The following is a 27,096-nucleotide window of genomic DNA, read 5'->3' on the forward strand; positions in this document are numbered from 1 at the left end:
GGGGAAGGGAGGAGGGGGGGGGGAAGGCGGAATTGTTTTTTTGGATTAGAAGTTGTCGTTGTTGGAGACAGAGGAAAGCGATTGCCGATGCGACTACAGACGCAGGTCTTTAGTGAGAGGTTAGGTTTTTTCGGTTGCCGGATCGTGGACGGTTGCGGAGGTCGGGATCAAACCCGGACTCTTCCCCACCGGCTACTACCAAACTTTCACGTCGCCGGGCGGTCGGACAGCAGGTACCATAGCCCTTAACGCATCGCGAGCGCACATGAAGAGCGCCGCAGGAAGACGCGACCTGAGCAGAGGAGGATCGAGGAAAACACAGGATCCAGGGAAACCGTTCCACGGTAGAGTCAGCCGTCCCCCCGCTCTGGAACATCGTCCTCCTGTTCTCCGCCCACGCCCGCGGCGGTGTGGCGGACCAACGCGGCGCATGCGCTGGATTAATCTGCTCCATCACTTCGTCCCCCCCCCCCCCTACACAATTTGTTTCTCTCCGAGGGGTACTCCGAGGGGGCTGGTTTACATTCCCCGACGCCGGGGGGAGTGTTCTGGAACGCGACATCCAAGGTTCCGCGGCGCAGAGACTCTTTTTGTTTCAAGCGCGAGCGCCCATTAAATAACCTTTTGAAGTCTCCCGGTGCCTGCCTCTCCCTCTCCCTCGCTCTCCCTCCCCTTGTACACTACCCCCCCCCCCCCCCCCATCACCACACTCTACTCCCCTAAATATAAATATAGACGCCGACCAGGCACCGTAAAACTAATTGAGAACATACTCCGCGCCCGTCATCTGATCCCGGCGTCAGGGAGCGAGCGGACAGAAATACTCTGCCGCGTCTCGCAGAGTTCAGCCGCCGCGGAGAACGTGAGCCCCCCCCCCCCCCCCCCCCTCCCAACCCGCCCGCCCCCTCGTGAACGAACGCGAGTAAACACAGCGTTTTTTCCGGAATTCGGCCCGAAACCGATTTATTAACCGTTTTTATTGTTTTGATGTCATGTTCACACCAAATAACGCCTGGCCTTTTTTTTGTCAAGAGTCCGATTCTTGTTTGTGTTTACCAACAGCAGTTAAAAACGTCCGATGATTCCAATTTTTCGGAAACCTTTTTCGGACACGTTTTTTTTTTTCCAAAGATCGTTAGAAACGCGTGCCAATTATCGTACCCATTTCTTCCTCTTTCTCACTCTCAATAACGTTTACTACCAAATTACAATCCATCGTCAAATTTCCGCAACCACGTTCCGAAAAAAAAACGTTCAGCGTGACTCACCGAGCATGTTGGAGGACTCTATGAGCGTGGTGTCCAGGTCCGTCCAGTAGAGGCGCCGCTCAGCGTAGTCGATGGTCAGCCCGTTGGCGCGGCCCACGTCGGGCACCAGCGTGAGCCGCCCCGTGCCGTCCATCGCCGCGCGGTCGATCTTAGGCTTGCCGCCCCACTCCGTCCAGTACATGAACCTGTAGAGGACGGGGAAACACGACGAAACATCAACAACCAAAGTATCGACGTTGGGGTGTTGTCTCGCCACGACACGGTTCGGTTTGGAGGAGACAGGCGCTTCTCCGGTACGTATAAGTGACATGACACGTGTATATGACACGTATATGACAGGCTCTGATGTCATGATGCTTACGTAGCCGCCGCGGCTATTGCCATTGGGCTAAACCCCCTCCCCACCAAGGGGAGTGTCGGTGGTGGAAACACGACAACGATTTAGTGTAACCGAGCTATGTCGCTATGAGCCGCACCGCTCGGTGGAAACGGGGCATGACTCTCTCTCTCTCTCTCTCTCTCTCTCACCCTTCGGCCGGGTCCAAGGCCAGGGCGCGGGGGCTGTCCAGGTCCTTCCACACCAGCACCTGCCTGTGCTGGCCGTCCAGCTTGGCCACCTCGATGCGGTTGGTGCCCGTGTCGGCCCAGTACAGGTTCTTGCCCAGCCAGTCCACGGCCATGCCCTCGGGGTAGTCCAGGCCAAACTCCACCACGTGCTCCAGGGCACTGCCGTTCATGAACGCCCGGCTGATGGTCTGCAGGGGTGGGGGGGGGAGAGAGAGAAAGAGAGAGAGAGAGAGAGAGAGAGAACATCGGGTTGGCTAGGAGTCGAACACCCGGGTCATAATCCGCGGCAACAAACAAACAACGACAACATTCCACCCTCGTTAAACTCAGCTGATAATGAGCGGTTGAAGGAACGCGGCCCCGCCCGTTAATCACTGAGGCCCCCGGACGATTGACACACAACAGGTGAACCCAATTCCCCCTGAGAGACGTCCAGGAAGGCATCGCTCAAGAATGCTACGGCTTTCTACCGACGTTCCGCCATTTTGTGCCAACGAGGGCGCCAGCCAATAGGCAACAAGCGTGGCTGACTGCTTGAGCAATGGAGGAGGAGGAGGAGGAGGAGGAGGAAGACTAGGAATAAGTGGACATAACCATGACCAGCTCATCCAAAACGTCACCATATTTGATGCAGTCATGGGCTTAAAGTCCAGTTCAATATGGCTCCCGCTGTGCAGTGTTACAGCAGTTCGAAAGAATGACACAGAACTGAAACCGTTTCTCAAAAATTCTTTCCAGATTGCATATTGTTCTCCCCTCCGGCCCCCGTCGCAGCAGAAGAATTTGCGTGGGCTGAGATTCAAAATAAATGCACAGTTTGACTACGATGAATGATATAGCAGAACTAGCTGGAGGCTGTTATCATGTAATTCACCCCGCTTCTCATTAGGCTGCTGGATTCGGCATAAAAGAAATAAACCCCTTAAAAACACAAAACCACCAGGCGGTATGCACCAGTCCACCTCCCCACTGATCAGTCCTCTCTCCCTCCCTCTCTCCCTCTCCCTCCCTCCCTAAACGGCCCCAAAACAAACCAGAACCTGGCTCTGGCTCATTAGCTGAGAAATCACCTTGAGGGGGCAAAACAAAACATAACATAACCCCCTCACCCCGCCCCCCCCCCCCCCCCCCCCCCCCAAACCCAGATAATAACAACCGCAAGACCACCGCAGGATACGGCTGCATTTACATTCAGCTGGCCTATAAATAGACGCCATGTTAAGAAATAATTATCTCCCTCAGCTAAAGACAACAGAACTGGGGGGGGACGCATCGGAAGCCTGGGGGGACGCGAGCATAGGGAGATGGGGGGGGGTGGGGGGCGGGGGGGGGTTGGGAGGAGGAGGGAGGGGAGGGGTTTCAGCCGTCACTTATTCCGAGCAGGGTGTCCCGCGGGAGCCCATTACTCAGACTACTTTTTGGGCGGCGAGCCAGACAGCCGAGAGGAGCCCCGGATAAACCTCTCCCTCCCCTGTCTTGTTCACGCGCACACACACACACACGCACGGGCATCACCTCACACACCGACACACGCGCGCACAGACACACACACACCTTATTTTTCACTCATCAACTCTCCCTCAAACATCCACCACCCACTCTCCCTTGGCCACTCAGCGCAACCCCACCCACCACCCTCACTCACTCACTCACTCCCACCCCTAGTCCCTCACTCCTCCCCCCCCCCCACGCATATTTACAAATCCTACTATGGCCACGCCAAGACCTGCCCTACCCGGTCTGCGATTGGCCGGGGTGCATGCAACTCAACCGGACGCTTTAGAACTCTACGGTACCCTCGCTGTGAGCATTCGAGAGCGTCACAAAAGAGCTCTAACCCCTAACCCTAAACCCTAAACATAGCAGCTAACCTCAAGCCAGTAAAAGCGCGGTAGTCGAATCCATAGACAGTAGACTCAAAGATAGGGGTGACGTGTGTGACGGACCAATCAGAACAGTAGGATAGTAGGATTCGTAATTTCGCCTCCCCTACTCCCTCCCACCCTTCGCCCCCCCCCCGCCGACTCACCTTCAGCGTGATGTCGGTCCAGTAGATGCGGTTGTCGGTGACGTCAAAGTCCAGCGCCGAGGCCTCCTTCACGCCGGTCAGCGGGATGGCCACGTTGTTGTTGTTGGTCTCCAGGGAGATGCGGCGGATGTCCGTGTGGCGCGAGAAGAGCAGGAAGGCCTCGGGCACGATGCACGTGCTCATGTCGCTGACCAGCTCCAGGCCGATGGGGCAGGCGCACTGCGGCCCGCGCGGCGTGAACAGACACAGGTGGCTGCAGCCCGCGTTGGCCTCCGCGCACGCGTTGGTGCCTGTGTGGTGGGGGGGGGAAAGGGGGAGGTGGTGGTGGTGGTGGGGGAGAGGGTGGTGGTGAGGGTGTAGGGGGGGAAGGGGGAGGTGGTTGGGGAGAGAAGGTGGTGGTGGTGGTGGTGGAGAGGGTGGTGGTGAGGGGGTGGGGGGGAAGGGGGAGGTGGTGGTTGGGGAGAGGGTGGTGGTGAGGGTGTGGGGGGGAAGGGGGAGGTGGTGGTGGTGAGGGGGTGGGGGGGAACGGGGGAGGTGGTGGTGGGGGAGAGGGTGGTGGTGAGGGTGTGGGGGGAAGGGGGTGTTGGTTGGGGAGAGAAGGTGGTGGTGGTGGAGGGAAGGGGGTGAAGAAGAGTAGAAGAAAACAGAATGACTTTGATGTAAACAAAAAAACAACACAAAAAAAACTGATAGGAGGGTTGGGGCCTGTTGCAACCAGCGTTGCCAGATTGGGCCAGATGCCCTGCCCAAATCTGGCAACACTGCTCACCGGCATTAACCTCGGCTCGGAACACCGTTTAAATTTTTTTTTGGTGAAATCCCTTAATTTGAACGGGTTCAGAGATCTAGAAAGGCCTCTGGCTGAGCGGACTCTGCCCTGATCAGAGATCCAAGAGAACCAAACGGGTGTGTTTGTTATTAGTAAACCGACCAGAAGACACAAGGCTCCAGACTAAGACAGGGTTAGGCCGGGCCAGCGGCGGCCGGGGTGGGGGGGGGTGGTGGCCAGCGGGGGCTTAAGCTCCCCCTGAAAAAGGCTGAGCCCCCTCAAAGCCGCCCCCCCCCCCCCACCCCGCCTTCCCAAAACCCCCAGTCATTTTTGCCCGGGAACGACCAAGTTACAGGAATCTGCAACTCTAATATCTTTGAGGCGGGGTGATACATTCGTATTTACATTTACATTTAAGGGATTTAGCGGACGCTTCTTTTACCAAAAGCGACCTACAACCGTTCGTTCACACAGTCACACACCGACGGCGGCGGCGTCAACCGTGCACGGCGACATCCAGCCCGTCGTGGGTGAGGCGTCTCGCTCGGGGACACCTCGACACTCCGCTAGGAGGAGCCGGGGATCGAAACCAGCAACCTTCTGGTTACCAGCCGACCCGGCTCTACCTCCTGAGCCACTGCCGCCCCATTCGGACCAGTCGAACCACACAAGAGCCGATCGAAAGCCGGATCAAGTCCATCCCAGAGGACGTGACCGTGACCGCGCCGCGGCAGAACTCACCGTGCGCCTCGTGCACGTAGGCGGCCTTGAGGCCCATGAGGTCGGGCAGCTGGTCGATGATGACCTCGCGCTCCGCCGTGCGCTTGTGCACGCGCTCGATGCTGCGGCGCTGCCAGTCCGTCCAGTAGATGTAGTCGCCTAGCAACGTGAAGCCGAAGATGTGCGGCAGCTTGTCCTCCACCAGCTCCCGCCGGCCCGACCCGTCCATGTTCATCATCTGAGAGAGAGAGAGAGGGACAGAGAGAGAGAGAGAGAGAGAGAGAGAGAGAGAGAGAGAGAGAGAGAGAGAGAGATGAAGATGGAGAGAGAAAGAGAGAGTCAGATAGAGAGAGAGGGACAGAGAGACAGCGAGAGAGAGCGAGAAAGAGAGAGACAGAGAGAGCGAGAGACAGAGTTAGGATGACATTGAAACAGACTGAGGGAACAGCGCCCATCATACTTTCTTTTGCTAAAACCACGGCTCAAAGCTTGAACTTCAAGGTAAGGTCAACCCCTTAAAGTTCACACGCCATTCAAAAAACGCCACGTGAAGAGAAAGAATAAATATAATATAGAAAGGAGGTCGAGAACGCATTGGGTTCCAAAGGAGCAGGAGGGAGGGGCGTTGTCGTTGGCCGTCGGAACCACAGAACTCGCGTGAGCAAGGGTGTGCAGCCAATCGGAAACCAGCACTCTGGGGAAAAAAAGCGCTTTTCTTTCGGAAGTAGCGAACCAAATCGTAATGTTTAACGTTAAAACTTTGAACATTTTAAAAGATAATAACGCAAACGCTGACCCAAGCGAGACCCAAACCGAATCTGGAGAAAAACAGCAAGAGGAGCTTAAGGGGTACGTAACCCCCACACTCAAAAGACAGCCTCTAGCGCGAGTGATTCCGTCGGGCAGGTCTCTTACGGGAATCGATTCCAGGGCTTTACCATCAAGGAGGCCTCAGCATCCCCATTGACTTCAAAGCCAGCGTGGCACACTGAAGCACTGCTCCGGGCGTTCCACACACACACACACACACACACACACACACACACACACACACACACACACACACACACACACACACACACACACACACACACACACACACACACACACACACACACACACACACACACACACACACACACAAAAACAATACTCCTGCTGCCTCGGTTTCTCTGACGTCTGGAGGCATGCACCCCCGCCCCACCTCTAACCCCACCCCCCCCCCCATCCCGCTCGGCATTTGGAACCGCCAGAGAAGCCTGGTTCTTGTTTTCCCGTCAGGAGCTTAAAGCGTCTCATCCATACGTAGACTGAAGTCAATTATACAGAAAGATCGAAAGATACAGAACCACCCTCACCTTTCCATTCTCCCTCACCCAACCCCCCCTCCCTCACTCACCCACCAACCAACCCACCCCCCCTCCCTCACCCACTCTCACCCACCCCTCCTCACTCACCCACCCACTACCCACTCTCCCTCACACACACCACCACCGCCCCCCCCCACCCCTCATCCACGGGGTGAGGTGAGGTCGGACCGGATCTCGTTTCCACGTGCGGCGGAAGCGAGCATGAGGCTGTCCTGGAGTTCGGGGGGCCCAGGGGCCAGAGCGCGGGGCCACGGCCCTGTGCAGGGGCCCCCCTGGCAGCACATCCGAGGGCCCGCTAATTAGAGTCAACAGCCGGCGCAAACAAACAAAGCAGGGAGCATATGGCCGCCACATTTTCCCTCAGCTGCACACGGACCAACTTTGACATCTTACTCCTTTTCAAAGAGGGGGGGGGGAGGAGTTAAAGAGGAGGAGAAGAAGAAAGTGGGGGATGTGTGGCGGTGGAGGGGGGGGCTGTTTACCACGGGAGGATTTACGCATGCAGAGGGTGTCTGTAGCGGGGAAAACTGTCTGCCGGCCCGTTGGCTGGGGTTGGTTGTTAAGGGTTAGGCATCACACACACACACACACACACACACACACACACACACACACACACACACACACACACACACACACACACACACACACACACACACACACACACACACAGCAGGGCGAGAGGCTGGCGATCCACTGGAGGCTGGCTGTGGTGCGTTGAGGTTTTGATCACCTTGTCCCGGCCAGATGTTGGGACGGCCAACCGACCGCTGGTGAGTAATCCCTGACTATCACCTCTGTAACCAGCGGGGAATGTGATGCGTCATTGGCCCCAAAGCCTGGCCCTATGGTTATAAAACAGAGGTTCACACTGGGGGCCAGGCCCGCCGATGGAACCAGGGGTTGGTGGACGCGGAGCCGAGAGCCCGGCCCGGGCCCGGCGAGGAGGAGGAGGAGGGGGAGGGGGTGGGTGGAATAAGCGCGTGATGATGCTGTCCACCCCCGGACAAGCCCTGACCCCAGAGAAGACTTCGGGAGAATAGGGTCCCGCCGCAGTGCATGATGGGTTGTCCACGGTTAACCCCCCCCCACCAAGCTCATAGGGTCCCATCCCGCTCAAGTAGTTAAATCACGCTGGGAGTGAGAAAAGGCGAAGAAGAAAGAAAGAAAAAAGAAGAGGTGATCCGCAGCCCTGACAGCAAAAAAGTTTGAAATGTTCGCCCGTCGATTAAGTCCATTTACTCTGTCGACACGACGGAACAACAATGTGTGTACTACGGCGGGGAGAGGGGCCCCAAGCTATCTCTCTGTCTCACACACACACACACACACACGCACGCACGCACGCACACACACACACACAAAAAAAATAGTTTCCACCCTCGCCGAGATGGCCTCGGCCGTCGAGGTCTCTGCGGGTTTGGCAGTTGGAACCACGGAGCGGTCTGGCGCGGATTCTGGGGCTATTCTAAACAGAGGAGACCACAGCTGGAGTGGACGCCGCAATCGGAACCAGATGTGGGATTGAGCCGCAGAAACCCGGTTCTTTGCGATAAAATGAAGAAAGAAAGAAAAAAAAAAAAAAACGAATACGGAGAAAAAAGAATAGAGAAAAAAGAAAGAACAGCCAAACGCAGAACGAAGCCCCTGGCACCGAACCCTGGGTCCATTACCCCCCCCCCACACACACCCTGTACCTTGGAGGCAACAGTGTGCTTGCACGCGATGAGCATAGTTTGTGTGTGTGTGTGTTTTGTAGTGTGTGTTTTGTAGTGTGTGTGTGTGTGTGTTTTGTAGTGTGTGTGTGTGTGTGTTCGCGCGTGTGTGTGTGTGTGTGTTTGCGTGTGTGTTTGTGCGTGTGCGTGACGACATGCATGAAAAACGCCGACCACATCCACGTCCAGGCAGGACTCTTGAGTCGGTCCACTTTGAAAAAATTACAAATAAAACAAAAACGGACGCTTTTGGGGTGGGGAAAGCAAGAAAAAGGGGGGGGGAGAGAGAGAGAGAGAGAGAGAGAGAGAGAGAGAGAGAGAGAGGCCGGCGAAGAGGGGGGCTCTGAGGAGAACTGGTGTGGCTCCGAAGCAGGAAAAGGGAAACGAAAACTTCCACCATGGCCCCGTGTGGCTCTCTGGGCCCTACATGCTAAACACCGGTAGCCTAACCCCCCCCCCGCGATCGCCCCCCATCTTTGGTACCGGCCGAAACTGTCAACACCTTAAAGTGCCGATGTTTATTCAGCCTGTTGCTAGGCAGTGGGTGGCTTTGATGTGGGGTTGGTGGGGGGGGGGGGGGGGGGGGCAGCAGATGATGTGGGTTTCACCACTCTGATGCGATGCGGGGGGAACCGGGGGGGGCCCCCCTGGATGGATGGATGACTGACTGACTGGATGGATGGATGGGTAGAGAGAGGGAGGAGAGGGAGAGGGACGCCGTTTTGACGAGCAAGTGTCAAGGCGACGAGGAAGGGGAACGGGGGCGACACAAGCTCATACTTCAGACTTCAGACTACTACACACCCTAGTGTACATAGTGCGTAGAAAGCCCCGGGCAAAATGTGTATTCTTTATTTTGGAGCAGTTTATTAACACTAACGTACCACCGGCCGTATTGGAAACGCGTCGACGGCCGTCGTCGTAGTCATGTCAAGACCATTAAACATAGTGTGTCGATTTTATCGGAGTTCATTGTTTGGTTATGGGTCTACAGGGGTCAGACATGTGGAAACAATGGGACGATTCTATTGGTGACAGCGGTAGAATGCGCTTGGCGGCAGGACACCGGCCGTGGCTTGCGAAAAGACCTCCCAAGAAGTGACGCTTCAGTACCAAACCAAAAGGAACATCTTACTTTGGTTATTTCGGTTTCATAACAGCCTTATGGACGAGCCGCTCCAAAACAAACGCAGGAAAGACTCAAAACAGGGTATTTATACCCTACACGCTAGAAGCCTGCCTTAAAAAGCACCCTTTGTATTTGTTTTATTCGGTTGATGTCTTCTTTTTTCGGTTTTTCCAAAAATACTATACCGTCAGGAAACCTCATACTTTGCCCCCATGGCCGTAACAAGAGAACGACAGACTGGTACCGAACCAGCCACAAAGACCCTGGTGCTTTTTGGCTTTATGGGGCTACATCGGTGGCCCGCTCCCCCACCACGGGGAGACCACGGGTGGGTTCAGAGCTCCAGCCGTGTCCTTGGCTGCTATTCCTGGCCGCCGACACACACACACACACACACACACACACACACACACACACACACACACACACACACACACACACACACACACACACACACACACACACACACACACACACACACACACACACTGTGAGGTCTTGGACTGGGCACCCTCCAAAAAGCCGTCAATTTCGAAAGCACACCCATTGTGAAACACCTGATAATGGCCCTCTGTGGGAACACCCAGGGTTTGCTGGGAAAAAAGAAAACTTTAAAACCCCAGAGCGATGGAAATATCAAAAATAACTCATGGGAGGCGATGGCTACCTCGATTTTATCCGTCTTGGCGTCGCCCCAGTAGATCTTGCGCTCGTGGTAGTCCAGGGCCAGGCCGTTGGGCCAGCCCAGGGAGGTGTTGGCCATCACCAGCCGCTCCGTGCCGTCCAGGTCCGCACGCTCGATCTTGGGCACCTCGCCCCAGTCCGTCCAGTACATGTACCTACGGAGAGAGGAGCGGCAGGGCGGTTCAGACGTGGGAGACGGGCTGCATTCGTGCCGCACTTCCTCTCACCGGTGGCCACTCGAAGCTGGTTGACAATATCGCCTCACGCTCACCCCAGTCATGCACACGTTCACACACCGACGGCGGAGTCAGCCACGCAGGGCGACGGCCGGCTCGTCGGGAGCAGGCCGGGTGAGGGGCCCTCGCTCAGGGGACACCTCGACAACTCCACGGCTATGAGGAGCCGGGGATCGAACCAGCAACCTTCTGGTTCACTCCCCGGCTCCTCTATGGAGGAGCCGGGGATCGAACCAGCAACCTTCTGGTTACCAGCCAACCCGCTCTTACCTCCTGAGCCACATGCCCGCCAAAAGAAATAAATATTTATATGAAAAGCGACGATGATTCATAGACGCTTCAATCAGTGATTGGTGAGTACTAACGCTTTTAAACGCATGAGGGAGCGCTCCGTTTTATTACGGGACGGCACGCTATTTCCACTAAAACAAAACTAAACGGACCCCCTTGAATTGGAATGCAGAGCAGATGTGAAGGGCGGATTTTCCACGTAAAAATAAAGTAGTCTACGGAGATAAACTTCAGATTTGAATCTGGTTCCGTGAGAAACAAAGCAATGAAAAACATTACAACATAGTTACTTTTTGTGACGGCCGCAAACAACTTCCAACTTCTCAACAACATCCATTCATTCGCACATTCACACACACCCCGACGGCGGAGTCGCCCACACAGGGCGACGGCCGGCTGGTCGGGAGCAGTCAGGGCGAGAGGTGCCTGGCTCAGAGACACCTCGACACTCCACAGTTAGGAGGCGGCGGGGATCGCACCAGCAACCTTCCGGTTACCAGCCGACCCCTGCTCTACCTCCTGAGCTGGGGTTAGTCGCCCCTCTACCCCTCCTCTACCCCTCTACCCCCCCCCCCCCCCGCCAAGCCACTCACCCCGCGACGGGGTCCAGCACGATGGCGCGCGGCTCGTCGAGGTCCTCCGAGATGAGGATCTTCCGCATGGTGCCGTTGAGCCGCGTGACCTCGATGCGGTCCGTGCCCGTGTCCGTCCAGTACAGGTTGCGGGCGATCCAGTCCACGGCGATGCCGTCGGGGTGGTTGACCTGGGAGGTGACCACCAACTCGGCGTCGCTGCCGTCCAGCGCCGCCCGCCGGATGGCCTTCACCTCGTCGTCCGTCCAGTAGATGTGGCCGTCCACCGGGTCGTAGTCGATGGCGATGGCGTGCCGGATGTCGTCCGCCTGCAGGATGATGTCCGTGAAGTCGGGCGTGTCCAGGGAGATGCGCCGCAGGTCCGTGCGCCGCGCCAGCAGCAGCACCTGGGTGGGGCCTGCGGTGGGAGGGGGGAGGAGAGGGGGGGGGAGAGAGAGAGGGGGGAGAGTGGGTGGGGGGTGTCTGTTAGAGCCTGACCCATAGATGGGTTGGCCGATTTATCGGCTGATATTAGCCTATCACAGATATATCCGTATCAGCATATGTGTTTGCGAAATATGACATTTTTTGAAATTTATTAATGTGATCACCTCTTCATAAATCCTCTAACCAGAGCACCACACGCCCAACACTAACAGTGTTACAACATGTTCTGTGTGAAGGTGGGTAGCTCCTCCCCCTACAGGTCATTAGCTCCTCCCCATACAGGCCATTGGTTCCTTTAGCTCTGGGTTTTAAGGCGATGTTGCTGTCGCCTGAAGCATTGAGCGCAGCCAATCCCAAGGAGATGCTCTACCCCCAGGATAGCACGATATATATATATAGGATAAAGAAGAACGGCCAATATCTGTGATCTTGTACTCCCTAATATCAGAAGGGCTCTAGTGTCTGTGCAAGTATATAAGGGGGTTGGGAAAGAATATAAACGTGAAATCCACTATATTTGTGAAACTAGGAAGGCCGAACGTTGAGATTGAAAACGTAAGCTTACCAACTGACAACAGCTACGCCCTTATTGTCGTTGTTAACATTTAGGTGGAGCAGCCTCAAAGTAAGCGCCTGTGCTGTGCACCACGTTCACTTAAGTGCTGCAACTAACCCACCCACCCCCCCCGCCTCTCCCACACCCACCCACCCACCCACCCACCCAGCGTCTTTCTCCAGAAATCCTAATTGCGTGCGTGCGGAGGTCGCATGGTGACGGCGCACAAAGGCGCGGACAAATTAGCAACTTAGGCGGCGCTTTCAACTCCCCTCCTCGCATTGTACCCCCAGTGGGTGGGAACGGGAGGAGGAGGAGGGTGGTGGTGGTGGTGGTGGAGGTGGAGGCCTTTGGGGGTTTAAGGGATGGGAGCAGTGAAGGGGGTATACCCGACAATAGCCGAACTGTGAGGCCCCTGGGGACCAGACTCTGGGATGGGCCGTGCCTCTCGCCAGCAGTAGCCTTCGCTCCGAGGAGTGATGGCAGAAGTACGGCCAGGATGGGAGGGCCGGTAGGGGGTGGGGGGGTTTGAGTAAAATTGTAAATGTAAAACGACCAAACAAAAAGAAAAAGGAAAAAAACCTCCACCAGCCATCCTGAAAGAGTTAAAACCAGCCATTGAAAGGAGGCTATTGTCCAAAGGGTCATGTGATTGGTAACACACACACACACACACACACACACACACACACACACACACACACACACACACACACACACACACACACACACACACACACACACACACACACACACACACACACACACACACAGATTTGACTGGGGGGACTGAACCAAAAAAATGTAAATAAAAGAGTGGCGATGGGGTTAGAAAGGAGGAGGGGCTGGTTACGCAAGCCCCCACCCCCCCCCATTCAAATGGTTATGTTGTAGTTGCTATGGCGACCGGTCAGGTCAGCCTGCAGCACCTTCAGCTGCTGCGACCGCCTTGCGGTAACAGAGCGGGGGGGGGCGGCTCTGAATGCCTGCATGCGGCGCTCTCTGCATTCAGGCGGGCCGAGGGGGATCCGACCACACGGGCGGCCGAGCGACCCGGAGAACCTCACTAAACGTGTGCACGGAGAGGGGTCTTAAACACATCACAGCCCGCTCGAGTGGAAGAGCGGGTTGGGGGGAGTCTTAACCCTGCCCTGCTTAAACCCATCAAGGACGCCTTGGGATTCGAACCCAGAACTTTGCTTGGTTCTCAACTAGTATGGATTCAAGACGGCCTGGGGGGTGCTGCCGTTGCATTGGCCTCCATCAAGGAGTAGGTGAGAGAGTGAGAGAGTGAGTGAGCTAGTGAGTTAGCGGGAGCATGAGAGTGAGAGAGAGTCAGTAGAGTGAGTGAGTGAGTTGAGCGAGTGCGTATAGCGAGTGAGTGAGTGAGTTGAGCGAGAGAGTGAGAGTGAGCGAGCGAGTGCGACGGTGTGATCTCGGTACCGTCGCGGCAGGTCTTGCGGTCCTCCAGCAGCTGGACCCCGGTGGGACAGGCACAGCGGTAGAAGGGCGTGGCCGGGGACAGGAGACACAGGTGGGAGCAGCCTCCGTTCTTCAGCGAGCAGGGAGTGGGCACTGCAGGGGGGGGGGGGACCCAGGGGTAATGCATGGGATTAGAGACCACTGATCTAGCTACGAACCCCATTACTGGTTATTACTAGGGATGCACCGAAATGAAAATTCTTGGCCGAAACCGAAAACCGATTAAATTATTATGCCAATTATTAGTAGGCCTACCATTGCATTTATAGCTATGCCTGTGTACTAACCTCACTAAAATCAAGGCATTGCAATTCAAAGAATAAATCAATTACAATTATTAAAAGTATAAAAATATTTATTTAGCACTGAAAAAACAACACCTTTTTCCGTTTTGCACTTTGCAGACGGTCCCTGAGCTCGCGGATGATAGCCGACATCTCATAGAAGCTGTCAGCACTTTGCGGATATATGGAAATATGCCCACACCGCAGACATGTTGGCGCAGAGGCGCTTATCCAGACAAGCGTGTGCTGGCCGCAGTTTTTGTTTGCATCATCACAATTTCCTGTTTCGGCCGTGTTGTTTCGGTGATAAAAGTGTTTCGGCCGGAAATTTTCGGTGGCCGAAATTTCGGTGCATCCCTAATAAAAATATTTATTTAGCACTGAAAAAACAACAACACCTTTTTCCGTTTTGCACTTTGCAGACGGTCCCTAAGCTCGCGGATGATAGCCGACATCTCATAGAAGCTGTCGGCACTTTGCAGACGGTCCCTAAACTTGCGGCTGATTGCCGACAGCTCATAGAAGCTGTCTCATAGCGAGCCGTCGCTAAAGACGGCTCGTTTGGATGAAAACAAGGTTGTAGCTGATCTGTGGGTCTTTTTCAGATATATGGAAATATGCCCACACCGCAGACATGTTGGCGCAGAGGCGCTTATCCAGACAAGCGTGTGCTGGCCGCGGTTTTTGTTTGCGTCATCACAATTTCCTGTTTCGGCCGTGTTGTTTCGGTGATAAAAGTGTTTCGGCCGAAAGCCGAAAATGCGCTTTTGGGCCGAAAATTTTCAGTGGCCAAAATTTCGGTGCATCCCTAGTTATTACGCTACAAACAGATATGATAAGAGGGCATTTAGGAGCAGGTAGGGGTCAGGCAGACTGCAGACTTTGGGATTCAAACCCAGAACCTTGCCTCCTGGAGTTGAAACACCCTAACGGCTGGACAATCCTGTCCTTACTCACAATGCATTATATTCATTTACATGCATTCACGCACAAACAGAGCCTGAAGCTATGAGGTCTTGCCCAAAGGCACTACGACACCTCATGAAAACAAGTGAATGCACACACACAAACACACACACACACACACACTTATTCATGCTTGGTTGAGACATTTAGTCATGCTGCCCCACTGACTGAAATGTGTGCACAGGCGGAAAATTGCCGGTGTCAGAGGGTAACTGGTTCAGCCAGCTGGTTCCACTGGCTCCCTGTGCCATTCTCAGTGGTGTGCCATGTATTTTGTAGTTTGTTTTTTCTCGCTGTCATATGTCTGCCCACTGCGGGCTATCCTTGGAAGGGGCGATAGCCAAGCCTGTGGGTTCTCAGGGTCCAATATTAACTTTTATGTAACCCAGAGTTTTTTTTACCTGCCAAATGGTCAAATGTGTATGCGAGTGGCTGATGGCATGTGCTCATGTTTCCTTCTCAAGGGGTTTCCCTTTCCTGGCTGGGATTTGGGGGAGGGGTGGTTCTCCCCTTTGCCCTGCCTTAGCCCTTGGGGTCAGGGGGTGTGGCCTAATGTGGTCCAGTGAGGCCTTTGCGAGCGTGACTGACGTTAAGGACTACGCTAATAAACCTCACTATGTTTCATAAGAGGTGGAGGTTCTGACTTTGCCTTTTTTGACGTTGGCGCTAGTCATACGAAAAACATGACAACGATATTGACTTTTAGTGTGTACTAACAACGCACTAATGGTCGTTTAGCGGAAGCAATCATCCAAAGCGACTCAAACGCCAATTACCTTTGCGGAATTAAAACAGCAGGATCAGAAGCAACGCACCTCGATCAAGGACACCTACTGGTCGGCTGCTAACACAAGGGACTAGAACCTAGTACCTTTAAGGCTTAGCTATGGTTCCAGGTCGACACAATGCAAGGGGGTTACGGACCCGTTACGTCCTTGCGGACCCTCCTTGCGTCCACCGCAAGGGCCTGACGTGCGCCTCCAAAAAATCGTAACCTTGCAGCAAGGGCTGTGAATGGACCGCTCACTAAAACCAGGCGCAGACCTAAAACAGGTTCACGAATGTGTCGAAGCGTCTGCGTGGTCGTTGCGTTGCTCGTCAACGTGGAACCATAACTGAGCCTTTAGGCTGTGAGGTGAATTCCCTCGCCCGGACGCTCTCCCGCCCCATATACACATTCACCCGGCAGCTGGGACGAGGGAAGGGGGGAAACGACCACTTACTGGTGGGCTGCCTCCAGGCGCTGAAGACGTGGATGTCCATGGGGGAGAAGATGTCAGAGTGGATCTTGCGGCGGTCCTCGCCCGTCTGCTTGCGGCAGGCGTGGATGGAGTGGGTGTTCCAGTCCGTCCAGAAGAGGGTGTCCTCGTACAGGGTCAGGGCGAACGGGTGGGGGAGGTCTCCCTGGACGACCGCCTCCCTGCAGGGCGACGGGAGGGGTTAGCGAAACGATCACCAAAGGGGGTGGAAGAAGAATGAAACGCATGAACATGCTGTGATGGCCTCCATCACATGGTAGTTGAACACCCTAGGCACAACCCAATTTTTGCCCCTTAAAAACCAAACATCATTTAAAGGATTTAAAAGTCCTGCTGACCAAAGCAACAGGACTATTGGTTTGTTTAATGGGCTTTTGGGGACAGTAAAGACACATGAACCAAAAGGTATAGCCATTTATTTGGTTGTTTCGCTTATAACTTGGCAGAGATAGCGTCTGCTTTTGGCCATTTCAATGGCGGGTGTTAACAGTAAAACAAATGGCATCATATTGGCACTGAATGCATTCATGAAAGAAAATAATAATAATCTTCCACCACAGTAGAACCGAGATCCATCATCATGGAAGCCTACTTTGGATCACGTTTAGCGGGTAACCCAACATTATAAACCAACATCCTGCACACTGAACTGCACAACATTTGTGAACGGTTATTTGGAATATTGATGGCAAATGACATCACTTGGCATCAGTTTAGACTCTGGGGGTAAACTTTGACGTATAGCTACCATCAAATGGTCGATAAGTAACAAAACACTGATTCGATTTCACAGTGGAACCGGGATCGACCTATAGGTGGCGCCGAACTCACAAACGGCGCCTTAAGTGCAGTGCCTCTTTAACGTCGGTGCCCACTGTACCTTGAGGTGCCGTCCAGGTTGGAGCGGTGGATGAAGTTGAACTTGGCGTCGGCCCAGTAGAGCTTCTGCTGGCTGTAGTCCAGCGTGAGTCCGTTGGGCCAGTAGATCTCCTTCTCGATGATCATGGCGCGGTGGGTCCCGTCCATGCCCGCCCGCTCGATCTTCGGGACCTCCCCCCAGTCGGTCCAGTACATGTACCTGGGAGGCAGAAACGGAGGCGGAGAAACCATTAGAAACCAGTATTTCATTGATCTGTCGAATTCATGCCGTTCAGAAGCGGGTAGCACTAGTTTACTTTGGACATCGTTCTCAAGGATTCCTCTTAAGGGGGTTGCCGACATTGGGTATCGAACCCAGTCCCTTTTGGATGAGGATCTGACACCCCAGCCGCCCCGCCACTGAACCGAGTACGTGTCAAAGCTGTGGGGGAATCCCCAGGAAGGAGTATTCGACGCGATGCAGCCGTTTGACGTAAATCACAAAACAAGTCAAGCTTGCAGCCATCCCGCCTGGAGCTCCATGGGAAACGACACAATAAAAACAGCGAGGTGTCTGTTTGAACTGGTACGCTGCGGTGAGAGCCCGGCGCGAAACAAGGGATCCCGTCAACACATTCACCGCCGTAGGCGCCGAGGGAGCAGCAGAGTTCACTGGGCCTGGACTCTGGGGGCGCCCCATAGGATGAGCCTGTCAAGAGTCTGACGTACGACATCAGGCAGGAAGTCCTCCCCCCTGGCTTCCTGTCCGACCTGGCCTTGCCCGTGAGTGGAATGAAGCGGATGTGAATTAACTGCCGACGTGAACCAGAACGCAGTCACTCGTACGCAGTTCATACATCGATTTGTTGCGTACCTCTGATAGCTATAAGCACCACCAATGTTGAATGTGACAACTGTGCATCCACAGCAACGTTACAACGGGGACTAGAGATGCTATGGCCGTGCGTGGACCGTCTGTGAACATCACTGACGGTGCATCACTATGAACTACGACTATGAATTCTACTTCAGGGAGTCTTCTGCGGCAGAGAGGAGGGCCCGGTGAGGTCCTCTTACAGAAGGCCAGCAGTCCACGGTCTCCCAAGCATGGCAAGAATGACGAGAGACACTCAAGCAAGTGTCCGGGGAATCTGAAGTGCACAGCAGAAGGGGCACGGGTGCGTGGCAGTTAGGTGTTGAGGGCCGCAGCATACCACCCAACATTAACAATTTGTCTTCCTCACATAAACAAACAAAGTGCAAAGTCTTTGGAGTTGGATGGAAGAAAAGAAAAAACAAAGAAAAATATAAAACGGCAAGAGAAAAGAGTCTGGCCCCTTAGAAATATTCATGCATTTCGAGTCAGAAATGTTCTGGAAAACGACATCTGTTCTTGTTTTAGAAAAGGCTCGTTGTTTTTTTTATTATTTTATGTTAATACGAGTGTTGTTTTCTCCAACTTTCATGTGCAGGAACGTTCTGCTGGGGCAGAGAACTTTCCCAATCCAAACCGGATAGCGAGGTGAAAACTCTCACATGTGCGGAGGGAGGCAGGGAGGGAGGGAGGGAGGGAGGGAGGCAGGGAGGAACTGGTGAAAACACCTCTGGTTTTAACACATCCTGCCCTCTGCCGCACATCAGCACAACAAACCAGCCCGGGGGAGGGGGTCGCGGGGTGAGGAGGAAGACCGCTGTGAGGCTAATGGTCCTCCTTTGTTTCACCCTAATTGCTTTCACAGCTGGACGCCCTCCCCCCTCTACCACCTCTACACACAGTCCCCGCCCCCCCCCCCCCCCCGCCCGTAGATAAACATCCCAGCCGCGCCCCTCCCCCCCCCCCCCCCCCCCCGTCCCCAGAGAGCTGTCCAGCAGGAGAGAGTGAGCCCAGGTCCAGGGTTTAGGCCCGGATCCACTCTCCACATTCCAGACGGGGACCACAACACTCTCCAGACTCTCCAGGCCTGCGGGGAGACCTCTGCCAGAGCGAGCCCTCACAGCGGGGGGGGGAGGGGAGGGGTGGGGAGGGGAGCACAAACAAAAGCAAGGGCGACTGCCGGCGGGCCAAGGAGATCCAGATTGCCCCGCTGGTTTAAGACAAACAGATAACCTTGAAGTTCAGTGCGTTTCGTTAGCCGGCGTTAGGGCCCCACCGGGCCCGGTGCCAGCCTGAAGGGAGGGCCGGACCCGCAGTGGTCGTTTTGTATTAAGTTTCAATTCAAGTGATTACAGCCACACGATTACACCCTTTATCACGACTGTTACCTCCCTGCGCTCGGCCTCTTCTACCGGCTCGCACGAGGCCGCGCGTAGAAAGCTAGAGGAATGTCTCTGAGTGTACGCACGTTTAGGAACACATTAACACGAATGTTAAGATATAACAAGCTGGTAGCTTAGCCCTTATGACCAACAGACGACGAGGACTTATTTGACGGTTAGCCTGGACATGGATGCCAGGGGCAAACTCATAGATATATATATATACTGACTACATACGTCAGACGTGTGTTTGTGGTATTGATGGTACGAAAAAAAAAAAAGACAATATCGATCTTGTATTTTTGATTTATTTATTTTTTTACATCGGCCCCATGTCAGAAACCAACCCGCTTGGAGATTGCTTAAAAAGAAGCCGATTTAGAGTGAATTTGACTGGGAAAGGACCTCTGCCCCGTCGGACGTTCATTCATTCAGGTGGGCGGTTATTCCGCGGCAAGATGGCGGCGGCAGCGCAGCTCCGGCGATATCTAGTCAGTATATATCTATCTATGGGGCAAACTGACCAGCCTAGCCAGACACTAAAGACGACCTCGTCTGCCTCCTTGCCCTGGATTGCCTGTGGCCACCCATCTGTCCCGGTCCCACTGTGAACCTGAACAGCATGCATCAGTCAAAAGTTCAGGTCTGGAACTGGAACAGAGGAGCCCAGACTGGTTCCACTACGGAACACAAAGCTGGAAATAAACATCAGTATCCAAAACGGCCTGTCTCAGAGTGGGGTAACAAATAAATGATTCAGGATTTTAAAAACACACACACACACACACACACACACACACACACACACACACACACACACACACACACACACACACACACACACACACACACACACACACACACACACACACACACACACACACACACACACACACCCCTCTAGGAAGGAGACGGCCTCTGGTATACAACCCCAACACAATGTGCATGCGCCGTGATTTATAGTCAAGATGGCCGCCTTGACAAGATCTGTCAACCACTGACAACTGTATATTCGCCCGCAGCCTGTTGGCACGGCAACAGTCACAGCAGCTCAGCACCCCCCCCCCCCCCCCCCCCACCCCACCCACTACTACTGGATGTGGATGATCAACACAAGGGCCAACAGGGCCACCGCACGAGGGTCTTACACAATCATCTTCCATCGTCTGTATTTTTGACTGAATTAACATGTCTGCATTAAACGAGTCTGCAAAAAAAACAACAACGCAGACTTACATACTAGTGTATCGACCGTACGGGGCAGAGGTTTTGACAGGAAAACATGACTAGCGCCGGTGCGCCAGCGCCCCTGACACACCACTGTGGTTCACCAGAAACGCTGTTCTCCCTGTGGGCTCAATTAGCCATGCAGCAGGTGAACAGCTCACTGTACCGGGGCGGCTAGCTACACGAGATTTCATTTCTACACCGCACTGCTTCCACCAGGATCGATGCTGCTGCTGCTGCTGCTGCTGTAGCACTCGTGTCCAGAGGCACTTCCAGGCGAAAGTTTGAAAAGTTGAAACCGAGGAAGCTCCCGGTGGGATTGTGTAGAAATGCAGTGTGGAGGCGATGGTCTCTCAAATCAATTCTCCTTGTCCCCCCCCCCCCCCCCACCCACCCACCCACCCACCCACCCACCCCGACCCCTCTGCAAAACCACAACTCAAAACCCCGTCAAATGTGGTGGGACAAGTTCTGCTCAGGCCAAGGTAGCCACACTAGGTAGCCTAGGTAGCCCCCTGGAACAGAGCCGAGCTAACAAAGGGCTCGGGTGAAATCAAACAATGAAGAAGAACTGAGGGAAGAACATTCCCTCAAACTACTCCGTTTCCACAACAGGCATGTCTAGACACTTCCATGTTGTGACTGAGTGTGTGAGAGAGAGAGACAGTATGTGTGCGAGTGAGAGAGACAGCGCGTGTGTGTGTGTGTGAGAGAGAGACCGTGTGTGTGTGTGCGAGTGAGAGAAACAGTGTGTGTGGGCCAGTGTTTGTGTGCGCGCGTGTGTGTGAGAGAGACAGTGTGCGTGTGCCTGTGTGTGTGTGTGTGACTGTGTGCCCCCCCCCCCCACCTGGTGAGTCAGACAATAGCATCGTCGCGGCCCCAGCGGTTGCGTGCGATGCCGCCATTGGCACGCGTCACGGTGCAGGGTTATCATTAATGGATCCTACTGCCCCCCCCCCCCCCCCCAACCCACCCACAACCCCAGCGGTGCGATTCCCAGCACTCGGCTCATTGTTGAAACACCTGCAGGAGCGAGGGAGAGCGAGGGAGGAGAGCGCGACGGCGTTCCGACGGATTCCAGAGAGCGAGACGGAGCTGGGAGATCCTCCAGAGGGGATAGAAAAAGAAAAAAAAAAACCTTTTTTCTAAGCGCCGCCCCGAGCGATGCCGTGTTTGGACAGCTGAGGAGGACCGGCTACTACTTTGAAACCCGTCCAGAAGCCCATCAGCGTTTCTCTCTCACCCCCCGCCCCCCCCCTCCCTCGCCTCCCTCCCTTCGTCTTCCTTCACAGCACAAAAATGCACACACACACACTCTCGGGTGATAAGAGATGGATGCGGAATGCCGTGCCATTTTTGTTTTCATAAGTCCATTGGAGGTGAAAGAGGAAAGACCCGCCCGCCGGGTGACGCCGTCCAATAGGAGCGCAGGAGACAGCGGGGAGCTTAATGAATGCGAGGAGGGCCCGTGCCAGCCGACTGACACTCTGGATCTGGAGCACAATGCTTCCACCCTTCAGTCTCCCTCGGAGCCGCCCGCTATTTGGCCCCCGGGGGAGAGCATGGCAGCCCGCCAGGGACGGCTTGTGGAGTAGAAAGGCATATTATTGTTTTTGTTGTTGTTGTTGTTGGTGGCGGTGGTAGTGACGGTAACCGGGCAGTGGGTAAAGTTGGGCGAGGGCAGTAGCTCAGGAGGTGGAGCGGGTTGACTGATAACCGGAAGGTCGCCGGTTCGATCCCCGGCTCCTCCTAGCTCCTAGACCTAGAGTGTCGATGTGTCCCCGAGCGAGACGCCTCACCCTGACTGCTCCAGACGAGCTGGCTGTCGCCCTGCGGGGTTGACTCCGCCTTCGGTGTGTGAATGAATAGTTGTAAGTCGCCTTGGGTAAACGCGTCGGCGAAATCCCCTAAATGTGAACCTAAAGTTTGGGGTGTGCATCGCAATAAAAGGGGGTAGTGGTGGTGGAGGTTGGGTGGTGGTGGTGGTGGTGGTGGTTGGGGGATGAAGGTGTAGCTGTGGACAGGCCGGAGCCTGGATCACGTGCTTGGGGATGGTTATGTGCCTGCGTGCCGTGTATTAGTATTGCCTCAGTGCCAGACTCTGCTGGCACCAAACCGGATTCCTGTCATGCTAAACCGCATAGCGTGTTGTACCGCCGTGACCTTTTGATGCCTTGCTTTTTTTTTTTCCACCCTGGTTGTTATCAGCACTGGGATCTGTCTCAAGAGCTTCATTGTTCAAATGACCTAGGTTATAGCAACATGTTGCATAAAAATTTTATACTTTGATACTCACACTCGGACCCTCTCAAATACACTCATAAGAGGCTGCGTGTGAAAATGTTGACCGGTTAGTTTACACATTATGCAAGTTACAGGGTTTATTAACCCATTGCCGTGCATGTTAACGAGTCATACGCAAGTAATAACACAGGGGCATCATCTCCGTGTAGAACAGAAAGAAAAGGCGAAACAGGGACGGGTGAGGGGCCTTCTCTGCCCGTAAGTGGCCCTACAGGCACACAGGGTTTGTAGTGATTCTCCCTTTATAAACAATGAGCCGGGCCGTCCCAAAGAGGCCGGGCCCCTCCCTTAATCTAACAACACCGATACTCCGTCGCCGGCCCCTTTGTAGGTGCACCCAGTCCCGGGCTGCAGGAAAGGATTTTCCCACAGAAAAAAACAAAAAAAACACAAACTATCTGGCCCGGAGAACAAAGCCAGTCAAACAGACTTCTCTGATCAGTGAAAAGAGGGGGGGAGGGAGAAAAAAATGGCGGCACTCACCCCCCCCCGCCCCCCCTCCCTCCCTCCCTCCCTTCTCCGCCACAAGAGCAGTATTGTATTTGCTACCTGATGCATTAATCAGTCAACTTGAACCCCGTCCAGCACGGCGTTCCACAGTCAAATCGGCCACCATTATTCCCCCCCCACCCCCCTGAACTATACGATATAGACAGGGGTACATACACACAACAAGTGTGTGTGCGCTCGTGTGTGTGCGTGTGTGTGCGTGTGGTGTAAAGCCGTTTGTTTGCGTGCAGGGAGGCCAGGATGTAGCTGCGCACTTTACAGGGCTGGCATCAAACGAGCGGGCACATGTGGGAGCTAGACGACCGCAGGGGGGCCGGTTTAAAGACTCCCACCGCCCCCGCCCCCCCCCCACCCCCTCCAGCCATCCAAAATAGCCCTAACCTTCAGCCAGTGCACTGTGGTGTGGCTGACCCAAGGAACCAGGGCCCTGGCGATGGCTACGCGCTCTACGGTCGTTTCGTGATATTACTTCCATGTTTTGGACACAGACACGTCCGAGTATTCATTTGCGATACTCTTTTGTCGCTTTGCTACCGTCAGTAGCTACATGGTACCTAAACAAGACGACATGTGACTGATGAGACTAATGGACGGTGCGTATTGATATTATATCATTATATCAGATACGTTTTGATTCGATAATGAAACATGGCGACAGGCACAACCACATTAGAGGGTGATTAGAAGGAATGGGCCCGAGTTAATTTACCCAGCCGTTAGTTCTCCAGCTCTAGAGTCTCGGGGGCACGAGCGAGGTGGAGAACGCAAAGCGAGAAGGGCGTCGAGTGAACTCTGGGAAACAATACGTTGTACATGACCCAGGGGGGTGACTCTGAAATCACAATCCTTTCCCTCATTCCACTTTAAGAGCCCAAAAGAAACGAGAAAAAGCACACACACACACACACACACACACACACACACACACACACACACACACACCCCCCACACTAATACACAATGAACACTGTGCACTTATATCTGCCACGAATAAAGACAACAAAAAACAACACCCCAAAAAAAACAATAGGAAAAATCTAAACCAAAACAACCATATAAAAACAAAGCAAAAGAAACAGCTGGCAACTCAACAATAAGTCCTTTGTGGAGCACATGCATGAGATATGTCCGTCACACAAACAGGCGAGGGAGAGGGGGGCGGGGGCGGGGGGGGGTGGGTGAAACCCCAACGCTGGGCATGAACGTATGCAAGCAATTTGCCGTTTTATGCATAAATGAAAGTGGCCACTTCAAATAGCGGGGCATGCTAATGAAACAGCGGATGTGTTTAGATGTTTACACACACACGCACACACACACGGGGGGGGGGGGCGGGGGGGCTCTTCCACAAGGACAGATGAACGCATGGTGAGCTCTCTCTCTCTCTCTCTCTCTCTCTCTACACAATGATGTGATTACCACTGCTCATCCTCCCCCTGGGTGGACCTTCTGGTGGGTGGGTGGGGGGGAGAGACTGCGGTTTCCTCTCGCGTGCGCCTTTGCGTGCGATTAGGCCCGGACGGACCGTGTGGACGCCATCTGACCCCCCCCACCCCCGTGCCGACGCTGGCAGCGGTGGAACAGAGTTCAGGCCGACCCGGATGAAGGGATGGTTCATAGCGGGAACGGGGCTCACGGAGAAGTGACGTCGTGAACGGCCCCCAGGAAAACATCAGTGTGTCCCGAGGACGTCTGAGGCTTAACCCATCCATTCACTGCTCATTTACGTATATCATTATCTCACCTAGTGATGGTTAGTGCTCGGCACTTGATTCTATGAACATCCTTACTGTTCGCACAGTGATGTATTGCGGTTTCTCTTTCTTCTGCCTTATGTGTAGCCTGGTCCTACCAGACTCTCGTACTTCATTTCGTTTGCACAGAGAGTCGGGCCGCTCTCCATTGACAAACGTTAACTCACTTGAAGGCGGGTGTCTGTTGGAGTTTAAAAAACGTATTGGATCTGCCCAGTGCCACTCTGGATCTGCCATAACCAATCGTTAAGGTGTGGTCTTCTGACTACAACTCAACGAGCGCATGACCTCAACGTCATTGTTCTCAGCCACTCCCTCTGCTCGCTGATTGGACAGCAAAAAAAAATTGCTGCAGAAAACCCGTGAATATACCGCAAATCCAGACGTAGTACTGAAGGGAAATGAAAATTGAGTGGAAGTACGTAGGCGGGCAGGGCCAGGCTACCTTAGGTGCTTATTGTAGGTCGTTTTTGGATAAAAGCGTCTAGGGCTAAAAGCCCTAAATGTAAATTAACCAATAGATAAAAGCTAACAGATGGGGAGGAAATCGTGCCGGTGGAAGATCTGGCACAGACGCACCCAGAGAAAAGCACAAACTTCCAAGTGTGTTGGTGGATGTCTTAGGCATGTCGTTTGCAGGCGACCACAGAGTGGGACGTCACGTGCCACGGGTCGGAATCGATGGGAATCAGGTTCAATGTTACGAGAGCGACGTCACCGGGTCTCCAGAGGAGACACGGAGCGACGCGTTGAGAACGCACACCGCTGATTCCGTTGTGCGCGGCATCTGGTGTTTACAGCGGCTCCAACGTGAGGTAGGAAGAGGTTCTCATGAATAGATGGCCCCCCAGAGAGAGAGAGAGATTTAACTGTAGATATATTGGGAGGAAAGTGAACCTTTATTTTGGGAGGTGTTTCAACACACACACACACACACACACACACACACACACACACACACACACACACACACACACACACACACACACACACACACACACACACACACACACACACACACACACACAGACACAGACAGACAGAGAGAGAGAGAGAATATCCTGGCGATTTAAATAAAACTAATGAATACATTACTGGCCCTCTTTTATCTGGGCCCCGAGTAGATTTACATTCTAATCTATGCGTGTCTCTTTTCCATGTGGGGTTACTCCACACTGGGGATGGCTGTGGTTGAGGTTTCGTCAATGTTGCTGCTTAAATACGACGCGTTGAGCCGTATTTCTATCATTTCAAGTTACTAAAGAGAAATCGTTATTTCTCGAATAAATCAGTCGCCGTCGTCACCTTGGTCGATTACGACAAACTTTTATTCTTTAACAACAGTTGAAATCAATAAACCGTACATTAAAGTCCTTGAGCCTGATGAAAAAGTAGTGCCAGGCGATCAACAGGCACCTAAAACGGCTCACTGACACATAGGTCACCTTTTCAACGGACCTAACTTCTATTGAACACGCCGGTTAAGTTAGTGACCGTGTAAACACTGCCGTAGTAAGTATGTTCATCTGTAACCGCGTTCAGCTGTGCATGTATACGTACTGACTGTCATTCTCCCGCGTGCTACCAGGGAGAAGGATCTAGACGTTGCGCATGGTTTGGACCACTGAAACAGGGATGGCATGGCTCAAGTCTCAGGAAAAAAAAACTGACGTAAATGTATCTTCTGGATTTCCAGGAGTAGCACATTATTGTTATCCTCAGTCACGGTGGCTTGGTTAATAGGGGAAAACCACCACTGCCGTTGACGCTATGAAAACCTCATTAGTATATATACCGGCCAAGATCCAGCCAAGATCCATCATTTCCTTTACAATAAGACCAC

General features: G+C 53.8%; 1 protein-coding gene across 1 annotated transcript in view; it reads right to left on the minus strand.

Annotated features, from left to right (window-relative positions):
- The window catches only part of lrp6 (low density lipoprotein receptor-related protein 6), a gene marked incomplete at its 3' end in the record, with an annotated part of 42,883 nt that overhangs the window by 8,712 nt on the left and 7,075 nt on the right, over window positions 1-27,096 (minus strand). The window contains exons 3-13 of the mRNA XM_084486323.1: window positions 17,225-17,422; window positions 16,309-16,505; window positions 13,797-13,928; window positions 11,372-11,768; window positions 10,235-10,406; window positions 5,375-5,591; window positions 3,865-4,154; window positions 1,797-2,023; window positions 1,269-1,453; window positions 524-548; window positions 238-292 (exon numbers count right to left, since the gene is read on the minus strand). Of these exons, the coding sequence (XP_084342449.1) occupies window positions 238-292; window positions 524-548; window positions 1,269-1,453; window positions 1,797-2,023; window positions 3,865-4,154; window positions 5,375-5,591; window positions 10,235-10,406; window positions 11,372-11,768; window positions 13,797-13,928; window positions 16,309-16,505; window positions 17,225-17,422 (2,095 nt within the window). The remainder of the gene's footprint in view (window positions 1-237; window positions 293-523; window positions 549-1,268; window positions 1,454-1,796; window positions 2,024-3,864; window positions 4,155-5,374; window positions 5,592-10,234; window positions 10,407-11,371; window positions 11,769-13,796; window positions 13,929-16,308; window positions 16,506-17,224; window positions 17,423-27,096) is intronic.

This window comes from Micromesistius poutassou, assembly GCF_964030765.1.
Source record: "Micromesistius poutassou genome assembly, chromosome: 22".
NCBI lineage: Eukaryota > Metazoa > Chordata > Actinopteri > Gadiformes > Gadidae > Micromesistius > Micromesistius poutassou.